The 17443-nt window shown below is 35.6% G+C and overlaps 1 protein-coding gene across 1 annotated transcript in view; it reads right to left on the reverse strand.

Annotated features, from left to right (window-relative positions):
- Nucleotides 1-5448, reverse strand: part of LOC128548982 (uncharacterized) — a 46868-nt gene extending 41420 nt beyond the window's left edge. Inside the window, exon 1 of the mRNA XM_053524840.1 lies at nucleotides 4729-5448. Within this exon, the coding sequence (XP_053380815.1) occupies nucleotides 4729-5385 (657 nt within the window). The 5' untranslated portion in view covers nucleotides 5386-5448. The remainder of the gene's footprint in view (nucleotides 1-4728) is intronic.
- Nucleotides 5449-17443: the final 11995 nt, after the last annotated feature.

Genomic DNA, 17443 nt, shown 5'->3' on the forward strand with positions numbered 1-17443 from the left:
AGCCAGTTTTCGAAAGGAACCGAGATATTATGCCCATACAAGTAGAGTGCAAGTTTGATTAAAATCAAATACAAAATGTGGTCTCTATTGTGTTCACAAGGAAATTGTGGACTGACGGACGACGGACGAAGGGTGATCACAAAAGCTCACCCTGTCACTACGTGACAGCTGAGCTAAAAATATCTACTTTTCAGATGAATAAAAGTCAACACCTACTTATCTTGTTAAATAAACCTTTAAATATACTGCTTTTTACATCAGAAAATTCAGTGAAAAACCATGTACAGTATGCATGAGTTTGCTATTGACTTCAACATGTAATAGCACTCTATTTTTGCACTGTGAATTTTGTATGATGTGAATTACAGCATGAGCTACATCTGTATAGTTCGACCGCATGTTTTGATCCGTGATGGAATTATACACTTTTTCAACTGGGTTATACCGATATTCGGTCCATACATGTCTAAAAAATCTGTATAGAGTAACTTGATATGTATGTTTTATTTACCATGAACTTCATTATATCCATCGCGCAGTTGGTAGAGCGTCTTGATTACCAACCCTGAGGTGCGAGTTCAAGCCCAGATTACAGCTGTATTTTTTCTCCAGACTAAGTATACATTATCTTAGTCAAGAATCTTTGAAGACTCTTTTTAAAAACCATTTTATATATTTTAATAATAATGTTTGACTTATTTTTTTTTTTTATTGTTTCTATATTTTTAATATATTTTGCTACTTTTATTTCAATTTAATTCATGTCACGTATAATTTCAACTTTACTTGCTGTGTCTGTTGACAACCCTTCAGATGTGTCAGTCTCTGTGTCAGATGATTTATTGGAAAGATGATCACTGGCATCATCACTATATCTGTAACCATTACACGATAAATAAGACTAGCAGGCAAGTATTTTTGACCAGCTAACACATCATTAACTAATCGATTCAATGAACTGCACAATGTTCTCATGCAATGAACGATTAGAATTTTTAAATCAAAGGCCTGAAGGGCCTGAGAGTCGGCTAATGATTGATGTACTGGTAGTATAGTCTACCAGTTTCAGTTTGGTTTTAGTTTTTTTCCCCAACTGAACAGAGATTTTGTTACAATAGATGAAATGGACATTCAATCGATGCCTAGTAAAACTTTGATTGACATTATACAAGTGGTTCGCAAAAATAAAAATGTTGAAAGTACAAACTACAATTTGACAGGTGACACTAAGATACTGCCCATGACTATAAATATTTTTCCAGTAAACATTTGCCTCCGGCATTACCAAAACAGGCAATTATCGGCTGGTATATATTCGCACATGATAAAATTTGAATATGAAAATTTATATATTGAAATTTTATAGCGCGGATTGCAACATACAATTTGTAACGGATGGACGAAAGAACTGTTCAGATATTTTACAGATAAGGGGCCTGGCAATAACCGTGTCACACGCTAGGTATTGTTCAATCATATTATAAGGGATGTGAATTTAAAGTATACTTACTTTTGCGTTTAAAGATATGTAAATGTTGCTGAGTGTCAATATATAGTGTCATGAATGTTTACACTGACAGGAAAATTGCGCACTCGAAACTAAGAGAAGTTACTCGGACTAGCTACCAATTTCGGAAAAGATAACCAATATTAATAAATGCAGTTCTTTTTTAGTTAAAACCATCATTTATTCTATTTTAGACCTGTTAACCCCTTCAAAACCATGTCAGTAGTCCCCAAGTCTATGTACTTTCAATTATCCGTTTTGATTCATGTAGACAGACAGGCCCAGACTGGGCTGAAAAAATGTTTGAGCCATTTTTACGTGGTCGGTAGCAGGGTGGATGTGGGGAGGGGTGTTCCTTCCCGCTTTGAACTGCAGTCAGATTTTGAAATGGGCATTGTGGCAGGTGGTAAAAGGGCAAATGTATCAAACTGTAAAGTGGCAATGGGGGGGGGGGGGGGGGGGGGGGGGATACCCCCTCCTGCAAGTAGGGTTTGGGGTATCACCACAAGGAAATTTTGAAAATGTAGACCCTTGATACAGCCTTTGGTGCGATTTCTAACTGAAAATTTTATGTTTCAATTTCTAAATATTACCTAGATTCTTTTTAGTATTACAATATTCAAAGTATGAATGACTGTCACTTCATATTTTTACTTTCAGGTCATGCCTCAGCACTAGAATATAAGTCTGATATTGATTCTACGTATATATTATAAAAATAAATTCTAGAATCATTTCTGTTACAATAATATCTATCATGTCTGTTACTTTAATGTTTAAATTTCATAACACAGCTCGATATTTACCCAAAATATTATATCCGGATATGATTACACTTTCTTTTTTAGTGCCAAAATCTCCAGTTTCAACAATATGTTTTACAAATTGTGATGATATGAAGACAGTTTAGCAGCAATTGGCAGTATCTGACATTGAAGTTTACGGTGAAATTATTTAAATCATTTCATAAAAAAAATTGTTTCGTTTCGTCAAAGCACTCTAACATAGACGATCTACTTTCAATTTCAAAAACTACAAGAAAATACAATTTAATGTTTCGCCGATTTGTTTATTTCTCGAAAAATAAGAAATAAAATCATTTTTAAAATCAGTAGTAATTAAACAAATCAGTAAGAGTTCTTTCTCGGGATAATTTATCCGCTTACTGACTGCAAAAATCAAGCCATGTGTCATCATGAAAAGCAGAATGGGTAACGGTTTCATTTTTTTGCGAACCTGAATCGTAAGCAAATTATCCAAACCAGTCAAAATTCCAGAAAGGTTACGATCTAGATTCTTTCTAGTATTACAATATCCAAAGTGTGACTGTCACTTCATCTTTTTACTTTCAGATCATGCCTCAGGACTAGAATACGAGTCTGACATAGATTATATGTAGGGGTGTAATAAAAATAAATTCTAGAATCATTTCTGTTATAATAATATCTATCATGTATGTTACTTGAATGATAAATTTTCATAACACAGCTCGATATTTACCCAAAATATCATATCCGGATACGATTACACTTTTCTCCAGTTTCAACAATATATTTTACAAATTGTGATGATACGAAGACATTTAGCAGCAATTAGCAGTATCTGACATTGAAGTTTACGGTTAAATTACCTCTTATTTAAATCTTTTCATAAAAAAGTTGTTTCGTTTCGTCAAAGCAGCCAAACATAGACGATCTACTTTCGATTTGAAAAACTACAAGAAAATACAATTTAATGTTTCGCCGATTTGTTTATTTCTCGAAAAATAAGAATTAATATCATTTTTAATATCAGTAGTAACTAAACAAACCAGTAAGAGCTTCTTCTTCCGATAATTTATCAGTTTACTGACTACAAAATTCAACCCACGCAAAGTCGTAGAAGCATTGTTATAAACAGGTCACGCGTGTTCGCCGAGAAGTGTCCAGAATGTAGTTAGGATTCATCCGCGAAGTCTCGCGGAAGAATTAACGTACTGCACATATCTTATTCGGGTCATTTAAAATGAAGCTGTCATAATTTAATTTCATCGATGTGGTAAACTCTTTGATAAGAGACATTCCAATGCTTTCAGAGGTACCCACTCAATAAAATACTAGCAGTATGTTCTGGAACTATATTTTATCTTTCGCTGGATGCTACGCAAGCTTTGTAAGTCTGCGCAATTCATAAAATGCACAGCACAATAAATTTGTTATTTGCGCAATGATTTTAAAGATTATTTTTTGAAACGGACAGGGTAACAAATGGATAATTTGGCTAATAAGTTAATATGCAGTTTTTATTTGAATTTGTGAACATCATATTTGCTATTTTGTGACAAAAGGGCATAAAATTCGTCACCATAATCATATGCGCAAATGTATTACCAAATCCCGCAGAATCGTTATGCGTGTTTATGCTTAATGAGTTACCGCGGAAGAAAATACGTGGCTTTATTCGAGTTTTGCACAATTACAAGTCATAAATATGACAGATTACATCGTATATTGGTCATAGCAAATAGGATTGACATAAATGAACTTCATTCGATCAATGAACTCTTTGAAATTAGAGACAATCCAATGGAACTACATCACTTCGCTGTGTTGTGAGGCCATTTAAGAATGAGAAATTGTGCGATAGCAAGGACTTGTCAAACGCTTGACAGCGTTTAGCCGACTCAAAAATGTGAACTTACCAAGGCTTAAACCTCAAAAAGCAAGTTTGTTAAGCCTTGAACCTCGAAAAGCAAGTTTGTTAAGCCAACGCCATATCCTTTGGGCCATGCATTCATTAACATTCATCAATAACTTATACCGCTTTACTATGTTTTACATACATGTTCCTACCCTATTTTGGCGAATCAACTGTCCTGCATAAATTAGTCACGGCTCAAAAAATGGGGTCGACTTATACAGATGACAATGGTCATGCTTCAAACATCACAAACCAACCACCATTTGGATCAGGTTTAATTAATAACAACAGGGAAATATTGAAATATTTGGAATAAAATAATTGCCAAACCGGTATACGGATGGCAAGTTTTTAAAAGCTTGAATGTATACAAATTAGGTTATATGCAGACACTTCAGCTTTAATGGTCGAGAAGCCCATCTGAACATTATTTCAGGTCCAGGCAGGCCAACCATTATTTACTAAGCCAGTAACCTGACTTCCTTACAAATACACCTAGTGTAACATTCAACAGTAACTGTTACTAACAGAAGTTACCCTACCTTTATGTTAAGGTTTTCTAGAGAATTCAGCACCTCTGCCATCTGTGTCTGATATTTTTCAATATCCTCCTTTTGCCATTGAAGGAATACCTGCAACAACTTCTTCTCTCTGTCATGTAGTGGCTCGATTGGCCCAGTCTCAGTTTTTCTGATCATCTGCCTGATCTTCGTTTCTTCTGCTGTGCCAACATGTTTTGCTAACCTAATGAGGACGGTTTCAACATCGGCCCAGAATTTTTTAAATTCTGTGACTTCCAACTGCGCATTATTACGATGCCCTATAATTTCATTTCTAAGTTCACGAAGGCGATGTAGGTCAGCCCCTACAGACAGATCAGAAGGATCTGGAGGGAATTTCTTTGCCAGCGGTATTCCACAAATTGTCTGACAGGTAAGCAGTGTAGTTAACAATGAGATATCATATGTGTCTGGGTCAGGATTAGCTGCAGTAACCTTGACATACTGCACTTTCGTAAGTGCATTCTTTCCTTTCAGTTTAATAAATTCTGCTTTAACTTTCGGAGTTCCAAAAAGAACTAATAAATTTTCTTTTGGAACCTTGGAGTAGAAAATATCCAGCAAAGTCTGAGTTCCTACATCAACCACGAGTGAAATTATTCTGTAAAAACGGGCTGAGCTTTCTGTACTGTCTGACATCTTGTACAATTTTCGTTACCGAATAACTCTATAGCCATGCACTTTTACTGGACAGGATTGGTCTTCAACTTTTCCTGTCCTGAAAAAATAAGCAAACAAGAGATCACAAAGTTATCTTGGCATGCCATTTTTGAATGTTCCAAATTTCAAGACTAGCTCATTAGCCTCAAGGTCAAAATCAAGGTCAAATTTCATTTCAGTACACAACACTGTGCATGCGGTCCATGCATGTGGTCCAAATTTGAAAGCTGTATCTTGAGAAATGTGAAAGTGGGTCACAAGATCAATTTCAAGGTCAAAGTTCATTTCGGTATACAAAACTATGCATGTGCTTCAAATTTGGAGGCTGCAGCTTGAGAAATATGAAAGTAGGTACTAGGTAAAAATAATTGTCAAATTTCAATTCAGAACACAAAACTATGCATGTGGTGCAAATTTGAAGCCTGCAGCTTCAGAAATGTGAAAGTAGGTCACTAGGTCATTCGGTACACAAAACTATGCATGTGGTCTAAATTTGAAGGCTGTAGCTTGAGAAATGTGAAAGTAGGTCACTCGGTCAATGTCAATGTCAAAGGTCACTAGGTCAAAATCAAGGTCAAATTTCATTTCGGAACACAAACCTATGCATGTGGTCCAAATTTGAAGGCTGTAGCTTGAAAAATGTGAAAGTAGGTCACTAGTAAGGTCAAAATCAAGCTCAAATTTCATTTTGGAACACAAAATTATGCATGTGGTCCAATTTTGAAGCCTGTGCTTTCAAAAATGTGAAAGTAGGTCACTAGGTCAATATCAAGGTCAAAGTTTTTTCCGGTGCACAAAACTATGCAAGTGGTATAAATTTGAAGGGACTGTAGCTACAGAAATGTGAAAGTAGGTCACTAGGTCAAAATCAAGGTCAACCCATGTCAAGGTTCATCTTGCCACTCAAAACTATACATCGTGGGCTGAGCGCGAAGCTATTGTAACTATATATAGATAAAGAACAAGATACAATAGTTTCGCGCTCAGCCCTCGACATGTGGTCCGAATTTGAATGTTGTAGGTTACTGACAAGAAGATTTTAAAATCTTTTCCCTATATAAGTCTATATGAACCATGTGACCCATGGGGCGGGGCCATATTTGACCCTAGGGGGATAATTTGAACAAAGTTGGTAGAGAACCACTAGATGATGCTACATTACAAATATCAAAGCCCCAGGCTTTGTTGTTTGCAGGGATTTTTTTAGGCCGTTTTTATAGCTGTTATTGGGCTATATTCCCAATGCCAAAAAGTATGTTTTTTTCCCAAAATGAGTGCAAAAATTCCCAATCTACATTCTGAAAAAAAAAAATCATCAAAACTGCAAAAACACTGACTAAATCATGGACAATTTTGTAATGGCAGTATGTTCCAGAGGTTGTACAATGTGAAACAAGTGTATGAGAAAGTGCTTAACACATCCTTACTATATCCTATGGGACTAAATATTTCCCAATCTGGAACATTTACGCGTTAAAATTCCCAATTTTGGGGGTATAGGCTATCTTCCCAAAACAGCAAGAAAAAACCCTGGTTTGGACAAGAAGATTTTAAAAGTTTTTCCCTATATAAGTCTATGTAAACTATGTGACCCCCTGGACGGGGCCATATTTGACCCTAGGGGGATAATTTGAACAATCTTAGTAGAAGACCACTAGATGATGTCACATACAAAATATCAAAGCCCTAGACCCTGTGGTTTTGGACAAGAGGTTTTTCAAATTTTTTCCCTATATAAGTTTATATAAACCATGTGACCCCCGGGGCGGGGCCATATTTGACCCCAGGGAAATAATTTGAATCATCTTGGTAGAGGACCACTAGATGATGCTTCATACCAAATATCAAAGCCCTAGGCTCTGTGGTTTTGGACAAGAAGATTTTCAAAGCTTTTCCCTATATAAATCTATGTAAATTATAAAAATAAACAAAGGGCCATAACTCAAAAATTGTTGAACCAGTCTGATTTTCAGGGGGACACAACTAGGGTACCAATACATCATTCTGACAAAGATTGGTCAAAATCCCCCAGTAGTTTCTGAGGAGATGCGATAACGAGAACGGACCACGGACGCAGAGTGATTTGAATAGCCCGCCAACTGATGATGGTGGGCTAACAAATATATGAACTGATGGATGAAACTAAATAGCATACTGCAGTGAAATCCAGAAAGCAGGTATCATCAATAGCAACTCACTCTCTTTGCTTAATAATGCTTTAATAAGGAAGTAATACAGTAGCTGACATACACAAGCAATAAGGCACATGTAGCTGACATATGATACTCTTTGATATTTTAGCAAGCAATAAGGAAGCTCGACATCACACCTCTTAAATAAGCAATTAATAAAGCACTGGGTAGTTGCTGTCAAACCTCTTTACTAAGAAAGTTTTTAAGTAGCTGGCATCATAAACTATTAAACAAGCAATAAGGTATTTGCTGTCATACCTCTTTTATAAGCAAGTACTGGTAATAAAGTAACTGACAATATTACTCCCTACAGTTATTCAGTTTAATATTTAACCCAGAAGGAGTTCTATCATTTTTACCAAACTGTCAACTGCAATAAAAGTTGCACAATAATAACTCCCAGAAATGACATAGCAGGTGGCAGTTAAAGTAAGTCCAAACTAAAATTATAAAGTGGAAAATGATCACACTGAAAGAAAAAAATATTTTTAGAGAAAACATCTATTTTTAGTAACTGTGACCTTGACTTTGACCAACTGGCATTAAATTAAAATGACCTTTTTTATCACAAAAAAAAAAGAAAAACTAGAATGTGTCTGTAGGACACAGGGTGTGACCCCCACTGGTACATTTGTCACAAATAAGGGGAAATCATTCAAATGTTTGCAGTCTTAATGGGGTATAGCCTCAAAAAAAAAACAACTGTAATAAATGCTAAATTTCTCAAGAAGAATGCCAAGTGTGAAGATCACATTATGATAAAGACTCAAGCAAGGTTTCATGAATTTACATTAAATACTTTTTTGAGTGAGGCACATAATTAGGTGAAAATGTGCATTTTTTTACTATTTCAGGGGCCATAACTCTGGAAATAGGGGGCGGACCCAGATGAAAAATAGTAGGTGCGCAAGTTCATATCATGATAAAAATTCATGCAAGGTTTCATCAATTTATATCAAATACTTTTTGAGCTAGGCGTGTCACAAGATGAAAATGTGCATTTTTGACTATTTCAGGGGCCATAACTCTAAAAATAGGGGGCGGGGCAAGACGAAAAATAGGAGGTGCGCAAGTTCATACCATGATAAAGACTCATGCAAGGTTTCATCAATTTACATCAAATACTTTTTTGAGCTGGGCGTGTCACAAGGTGAAAATGTGCATTTTTGACTATTTTAGGGGCCATAACTCTAGAAATAGGGGGCAGACCCAGATGAAAAACAGGAGGTGCGCAAGTTCATATCATGATTAAGATTCATGCAAGGTTTCATGAATCTATATCAAATACTTTTTGAGCTAGGCGTGTCACAAGGTGAAAATGTGCATTTTTGACTATTTCAGGGGCCATAACTCTAAAATTAGGGGGCGGAGACAGACAAAAATTTGGATGTGCGCAAGTTCATACCATGATAAAGACTCATGCAAGGTTTCATCAATTTATAACAAATACTTTTTGAGCTAGGCATGTCACAAGGTGAAAATGTGCATTTTTGACTATTTCAGGGGCCATAACTCTAGAAATAGGGGGCGGACCCAGATGAAAAATAGGAGGTGCACAAGTTCATATCATGATTAAGACTCATGCAAGCTTTCATGAATCTACATCAAATACTTTTTGAGCTAGGCGTGTCACAAGGTGAAAATGTGCATTTTTGACTATTTCAGGGGCCATAACTCTAAAATTAGGGGGTGGAGCCAGACAAAAAATAGAAGATGCGCAAGTTCATATCATGATAAAGACTCATGCAAGGTTTCACTGATTTATATCAAATACTTTTTGAGCTAGGCGTGTCACGAACTTCAGACGGACGCACGGACAAGAGCAAATCTATATGCCCCCACCACTCATGGGGGGAGGGGGGGGGTGGGGGGGGGCACAATTTTTTTTTTTTGGATCTCAGTAGGTCATTTGAACCCCACTGACTAAAAAGTAACTTTGGCCAAACTCTCTAGACCACTGCGCCACCATGAAATTTTCTAAATGTGAAGATTAAATAACCCATACACATTTAAGGAGGTAGGTTACCTTCATATTTGTATGTGCGCATGTCCAACCGGAAGCTAACGTGACGATTTACGACGACGTTTACGACAAACTAAATTTGTTTGTATATTCATTCTTCTGAAAACAAATCATGAACCTGTTTTCGATCTGATGCTTTATGGTTTAATAATTCAGAAATAATGAATAAATTGCCGCAGAAACGCTTCAAAACAATGTTGCCTTAAAATGACGTCACTGACGTCATGACGTTACGTGTCAGTTACCGCGCAAAATTAATAGTTTTTATCTTGAAAGTACGTAATTCTGTGCATTTTTTTTTATTTTAACTATTTTCAAATAACCATTATCTGCTGAAATATTTTTAGGAGTCTTTTGCTCTGAATAAAAATCAATATTTTGCTTCTTTTTTGTAGTTATATTGAAATGTTATGCGGAATGTAAGAAAATGGATGATGGTAACCAATGTTATTTGGAATATAGTTGGGTGAAAGGTTACTTGTTACGGCCATTTTCAAATAAAAATTCTAGCAGTTTGATTTGTAATACCTATTTTTCAGGTTCCGTTGATAATTTGTTACTTATATACAAAAACTAAGATCTAAAATTGTTCAAATTTCGGTTAGAAAAATGTGGTTTCTTGAATTGAATTGATGTTACCATGGAAACGAAGCCCGTGACCTATGTATCTAAATGTAAAATTTAAAAGCGTTGACACTGGTCTATTTAAGAAACACAGCTTCGGCCTTTTATTTTCATTTCAACAATATCCATGAGAATAATAGCAGCATACTGAACGATTTTTCCATGAAAAATGCCAGACGAGGGGTACTGCTGTAAGTATTCTAAGCTGTGAAATTTGTTTTAATAAATGCAAATAACACGAAAATATAACTTACGTTAGAAATAATATGATTTATAGCTACATTAACTAGAAAGATAATCTTATTCAATATTTTTTATAAGAAACTACGACAAAAAGCAAGATATAAGCTATTTTAAACATCTCTGTTGCCATGGCTACTTCAAACTTTAAGAAAAATAGGGTACCATGTAAAGTGCTTGGTATTTTGCTAATAATATTACCCACAAATATTCCATGATGGTCATTAACAGAATGACCCTGAAGCCGTCGAAAACCCCTATTTTTATTCATAGTTGTTTAAAAATGAGAGAAAATGCGTTACCATGGAAACATGAGCCCCGCGACATATACATTTTAAGCTCATATTAGAAAGATAACGTGCATACTAGTAAAATTATCAATTATGCAGACTTCAACGGATATCAATGTAACTAAAATACACTGAAAAGTGTTAAATATCCGTATTTTCCTTCTTCTTTCAATATGAAATACCTTTGGAGGGTCATGTTCTTCAAACCTGGATAAAAATTGAACTTGAAGGGACAGAGACAAACGAAATTGAGATTGTAGCAGTTAAAACTTCATATTACACGAAATACAAAAATGTGCTGCGGTTCAACTAATTTGAATTTACCCTTGTAACAAGGTATCCTACCTCCTTAACCCTTTGTCATGTATTTGCAGAATATATCTTAAATATTTGTTTTCTCAGTAACTATATTCCAAGTGATTGCAAAGTATTTGCATCAGACATTTGCAAACAGTCTGCAAAACATATCACAGTGAAGCAAAGGGTTTGCAAATAAACACTTTATCAAATTAGCAGACAGCAAAGCATCTGCAAACAAACACATAGCTCATTTAGTTAGCAAAGGTATTGCAAATAAACACTTTGTACATAAACGAAACAGCAAAGCATTTGCAAATAGTTAACACAGATGAATTTGCTTTCCTGGTAGACTCTAGGTACAGGAAGTAATTAACCATTCTGTTTTCTGATTGGTCTATATTCAGATGGCAGGAATTTTGAAAATATTGTGAGGAAATGTTTACACATCAGTTGGTAGAAATATTTTGGTGATGCAAATTTGTGTTAAACAGACCATTATATTCTAGTTATTTTTTTCTGGATATAAACTTTGCTGAATAAGGATAATGCAATACCAAGTTATTAAGCAATAAGACTTCCAAGAACCAGAAATTGCAGCATATGGAAAGGTAATCAATGTTAATCAATGGTACTTATATAAAACTCTTTTTACCATTGTTTACTGAAGCAATTGTTGAAACTTACATTATTACGTGATTTTAGTTATTTTTACTGAATGATCACTGCAATGATTGACTTTTAAAAGTTATTTAAACTGCAAATGGTTTTGTGACTTTACGTCTGTTTTTCAGATATTAAACAAAGTCCTTTTCTTTGAACCTCAGAAATTCATTTTTTGCTATTTGTTACGTATTTGCAAATACTTTGCATATTATTTGCATGTAAGTTGCAAATACTTTGCTATCACTTTGTGATTACTTTGCTATCACTTTGCCATGTGTTTGCCAAAGTTCCAGCTGCGAATTGTAAATTATTTGCAAGGTATTTGCATTCTGTGTGCGTAGTGTATATTTGCAAAAGCTTTGCAGAATAGTTGCATGTTTCGTTCCATTTCTACTCGTCTGTGGAATATATTCAGCAATCATGTGCTGCAACTGTTCTGCAAAGGCTATGGCAAATATTTGGCAAAGATAAAAAATATATTCTGCAAAGGCCCTGTTTTTGCATGGGAAGCTATCTTGACCTTCAGGACATGACCCCAATGAACCCATATACAATCCCAACCTTGGTTTTTCTATAAGTTACCTATAGGCCAAGTTTAATTTCAATACATCAATGCAAACTAAAGTTACTGAGCGGAAATCATTTTTTCTATTTTTAGCCACATGCAGTGACTCTGACCTTGACCCAAACGCGATTCCAACAACTGTCTCCTTACCATCTATCTACAGGCCAAATTTGGAGTCTGTAGTTTGTTCCAAACTAAAGATATTGAAAAGCTTTCTATTTTGCGATTACGGCATACATTAGTGATTAATACATCAGTTTGTAGAACTTGTTTCACAATCAACCTAAACTAATATCAATTTAAAGTAAACAAAAATTATTATGCATGATCGCAGTTTCCCCTTGCACAAGTAGCAGCTAATTTCAAATTAGTGTTTTGTTTAGATATGGCACAAATTGTGCACCCCTGCATAAGTGAGTCCACTTGTAACCAACTATATACATTTGGTTACTGGGGTTACTTACTCTATTGCTTTGGTTACTCTTTTTTAAAATGTGCAGCAATACACATAGCCAATGACTATTTTAAGATTTGTTGAGGAAAACATGTCTCTTTTTCTGATTACTGGGTTACCCTTCTTTTCTTTGGTTACTTTTGGTTACTACAACATAGATATACCTATGAAGAATGTATTGAAAATAATTTGAGAAAAGACATGTCTCTTTTTCTGGTTACTGAATTACCCTTCTTTTCTTTGGTTACTTTTGGTTACTTAAATGGACACACTTGTGCAGAGGTGCACATTTTGGGCCATATTACAGGGGTCCAGCACATGAGTGGATTGAGTTTAATGACTTACTTTTGAGTCCAGGAGCCATAATTATGAAACAAGAGGGTCATGATGACCCTGGATCGCTCACCCGAGTAATATGAGCTTCATGTTTCAAATGTCAAACTCATGCTAAAATATTAAGAAAGTAGGTCAGTAGGTCACATTCATGGTCACTGAAAGTCAGTTTTAAGACCGGTGTACAAAACTGTAATGTCACCCAAATTTCAAGGCTGTATCTTAAAAAACAACAAGAGTGCCAGAATGTCACAATATAAGCCCGTCACAGCAAATGTCCCCAGCCACAAAAGTAGTAGGAGCTTCAAAAAAGGCCTCTGCTTCAAATACACTTCTGATGTACTTTAAAGGTACTTCCAATCACATAGACCTGCTTCGCATTCAGTCCCGGAGACTTCAATTGTACTTGTCTCATACTTCCCCTGAAGTCTCCGGGGCCTTAATTGTGCTCCACTTTTGAGCATGGGACTTCAAGGAAGTACTAGGGGACTTCAATGATACTTTAGAATCTTTAACAAATAATAATTGAGAATTCAAGTGGAACTTCAAATATACTTTCTTAACTTTGAAAAATACCTGCATCTAAGGAACTTAAAATGTACTTCTGTGACTTTCTATTTTTAAAGTGACTCCTTCATTTTATGTGCAGTAGTGGTTTTTTATACTATGAAAGTGCTAAACTTTGTATATTTGTAATAAACAATTAAAGTTGTACAGATATTTTGTCTTGCTAATCTTAAAGCCCCAGTGCCACATTGTGTAAATTTTTACAGTTGATTTCAACTGGATTCTTTTCGCACTAAAAATAGTATCTGCATATTCTAGCTCATGCTTTTTGACACTATCCCATACCCTCCTTAATTTTTGTTATATCATTGAAAAAAATACCATTTACGTAATACTCAAAACACATATATGTAAATTACGCAAGAATAGAATAATTCCATGTAAATGAACACACTGGTTAGGCAAAACGACAGTCCTCGTGTTGTTACGTCAGACCGAGCGTATTTGATCGCCAAGGCTCGAGAAAAAATGGCGAATTTTGACACCAATGGTCAGGTAAGGCTTATTTTCTTCCTTCTATTTCCACTTGTATGCACATTCTAGTTAAATGACTAGTCTTACGGAATATCCACACCATCTGTCCATACGCCGAAATATTCTATATCGCTAGAAAACGAATAGTTTCGTAGTAAAACGCAACAAAGTTTGTTGTGTAATGTTCAAATGACAAACAGACATGTAAAATTGGACACAATTTATCATCGCATTATCAATATCAACGTATTCCAGCCATCTTCGGGTACCTAAACAGTCTATATATAAGAGTAATGTTGCTAACGAAATAATTTTTTGACGGAGGTATTTCTTATGCCGTTTAAACGCACTTTTTAAAATGCAACGTTAGGGGATACCGATCATAGCTTTTGTAACACAGGTGTAACATGATAAAATACAGGTTGTTTGAATTTGAGGTCAATAGATCAAAGGTCAAGGTCACAGTGATTTTGACCAGTTGAACCGTTTCCGAATGATAACTTGAGACCTTGAGCCTAGGATGATAAAGTTTGGTACACAGGTGTCACATCATGAAATACAGGTCAAGTTTTACTTTGAGGTCAGTAGGTCAAGGTCACAATAAGGCAAAACAGTGAAATGTTTTTCAGATTATAACTTGAGAATGCTTGAGCATAGGATCATGAAAATTGTTAGGGAGGTTGATTATGACCAGCAGGTGACCCCTAATGATGTTGAGGTCACAGGTCAAGGTCACACTGACCTGGTTCTTTAAAATGATGCACGGAGGGGCATCTGCGGTCTTCCTCCACCATTAAAACTGGAAAGTCGCCATATGACCTATCCTGTGTCGGTGTGATGTTAAATTCAACAAAATAAATAACGGTTCTTTAAAACGGTTTTTGGACAATAACTTCAGGATGCTTGGGATGAGAAACACAAAATTTAGTACAAGGTTGGTCTTGACTAGCAGATTACCTGTATTGATTTAGAGTTCCAAAGGTCAGGATGACCCGGAACATTTAAACCTTTACCATACAACAACTTGAGAACACTTGGGCAGAGGATCATGAAACTATGGAGATTGAATTTGAAGTCATTAGGTCATAGCTCAAGAAAATGCTGCTTTGTTATTGGCCTAGTTCTTTGATAAGGCCATATTGTGGGGGTATAATTCGTCACTCCTGTGACAACTCTAACATTTAGCTCACCTGAGCACAAAAGTGCTCAAGGTGAGCTTTTGTGATCACCCTGTGTCCGTCCGTCGTCAACAATTTGACTGTTAACACTCTAGAGGTCACAATTTTGACTTAATCTTTATGAAACTTGGTCAGAATGTTACCCTCAATAAAATCTTGGACACTTTTGATGTTGGGTCATCTTGAATCAAAAACTAGGTCACAAAGTCAAATCAAAGGAAAAGCTTGTTAACACTGTAGAGGTCACATTTAAGACTATATCTTCATGAAACTTGGTCAGAATGTTAATCTTGATGATTTCAAAGTCCAGTCTGAATCTGGGTTATGTAGGGTCAAAAACTAGGTCACTAGGTCAAATCAAAGGAAAAGCTAGTTTACACTCTAGAAGCCAAATTTGTGACCATATCTTAATGAAACTTGGTCAAAATGTTAATATTAATGATCCATAGATCAGATTCAAATCTAGGTCAAGTGGGGTCAAAAACTAGGTCACCAGGTCAACTCAAGGGAAAAGCTTGTTAACACTCTAGAGGTCACAATTTTGGCCCAATCTTAATGAAACTTGGTCAAAATGTTACCCTCAATAAAATATTTGACAAGTTTGATATTGGGTCGTCTAGGGTCAAAAACTAGGTAACCAGTTCAAATCAAAGGAAAAGCTTGTTAACACTGTAGTGGCCACATTTATGACCGTATCTTAATGAAACTTTGTCAGAATTTTAATCTTGATGATCTATAGGCCAAGTTAAATCTAGGTCAGATGGGATTAAAGACTAGGTCGCTAGGTCAAATCAAAGGAACAGCTTGTTAACACTCCAGAGGCCACATTTATGACTGCATCTTCATGAAACTTAATCAGAATGTTAATCTTGATGATCTTTCAGTCAAGTTTGAATCTGGGTCATGTGGGGTCAAAAACTAGGTCACCAAGTCAAATCAAAGGAAAAGCTAGTTAACTCTTTAGAGGCTACATTTATGATCATATCTTAATGTAACTTGGTCAGAATGTTGATCTTTATGTCAATATGCCAGGTGAGCGATACAGGGCCATCATGGCCCTCTTGTTTATTTGTTCTTGTTGTAAGAGAAATTGTACATTTTAGAATACAGATTACAGCAAGTCACATTTTCTTCTTATTTTGACAATATTTATTTCAAAGCCTGACAAAAGCATCCAGTACTGTTATTAAAAGTTGTTATTCACAGTTCAGCTATATTTCATGTATGGATAAAACAAATTATGTGATCTGTGATCATTATAAACGTGTATACAGATAAAACTTAAACATGTGAACAGTTTATTCAATAAATAAAGTGTAATGCAAGTCTTTGTGATGTGTATATAAAAGCAAAATTAGGATTTGTTTTACGAGTAATTCCAGAATTACAATTAACACAAATAGAAAAAACCAAGCCTGCACAAGAAGGCTAATATGTCTCCCTAGACTGAGCTCTTAACCTGCAAATAGATTGTTAATGCGTGTCTGTTAAGTCTTGTTAACAGTGAGTTGCAGTCTAGTAACTTCTAAGTTTGTATGATTTTTAGCTCACCTGAGCACAGTGTGAGCTGTTGTGATCACCTTAAGTCTGTCATTGTGCTTCTCAACAATTTGCCTGTTATTAAACACCCTAGTAGACAGTTTTTTTAAAAGTTAAAGGGATGAGTTGAAGTCTGATCGATTCCCGATTGAGGCAGTGCCTTATTTCATATTACTTTGTCACAAGCAAGATCTAATTAGGTCAAGGTCTGCCTCAGGTGAGCGACTTAGGTCCATTTTGGCCTCTTGTATAAAGTTTTAATCATGGCAATCATCTTACAACTAAAGCCATATTCTACCAGTCTTGACCATAATTAAGAAATAATTGATAGCAGAACCATGTTTTTTACATATCGGAATAGTACGAAGAGGTTATACGCCTGTGGAATAATTTCACGAAGGCGGAAAGTAACAACATAGGAGTGCGTGGACGTCTAGTGAATTATTCTATGCTACAGTGTATGCGATTTTAGTGGTAACACCGTTCTGTTATATTATTTTGATTCTAAAACGTCTTTTATCCAACGCAGTAGATCAAGTGCGGTGTAGGGCAAAGTCATTATTTTATTTGGGGACCATACGCCACCTTTTATAGA

Source organism: Mercenaria mercenaria, chromosome 15, assembly GCF_021730395.1.
Source record: "Mercenaria mercenaria strain notata chromosome 15, MADL_Memer_1, whole genome shotgun sequence".
Taxonomy (NCBI): Eukaryota; Metazoa; Mollusca; class Bivalvia; order Venerida; family Veneridae; genus Mercenaria; species Mercenaria mercenaria.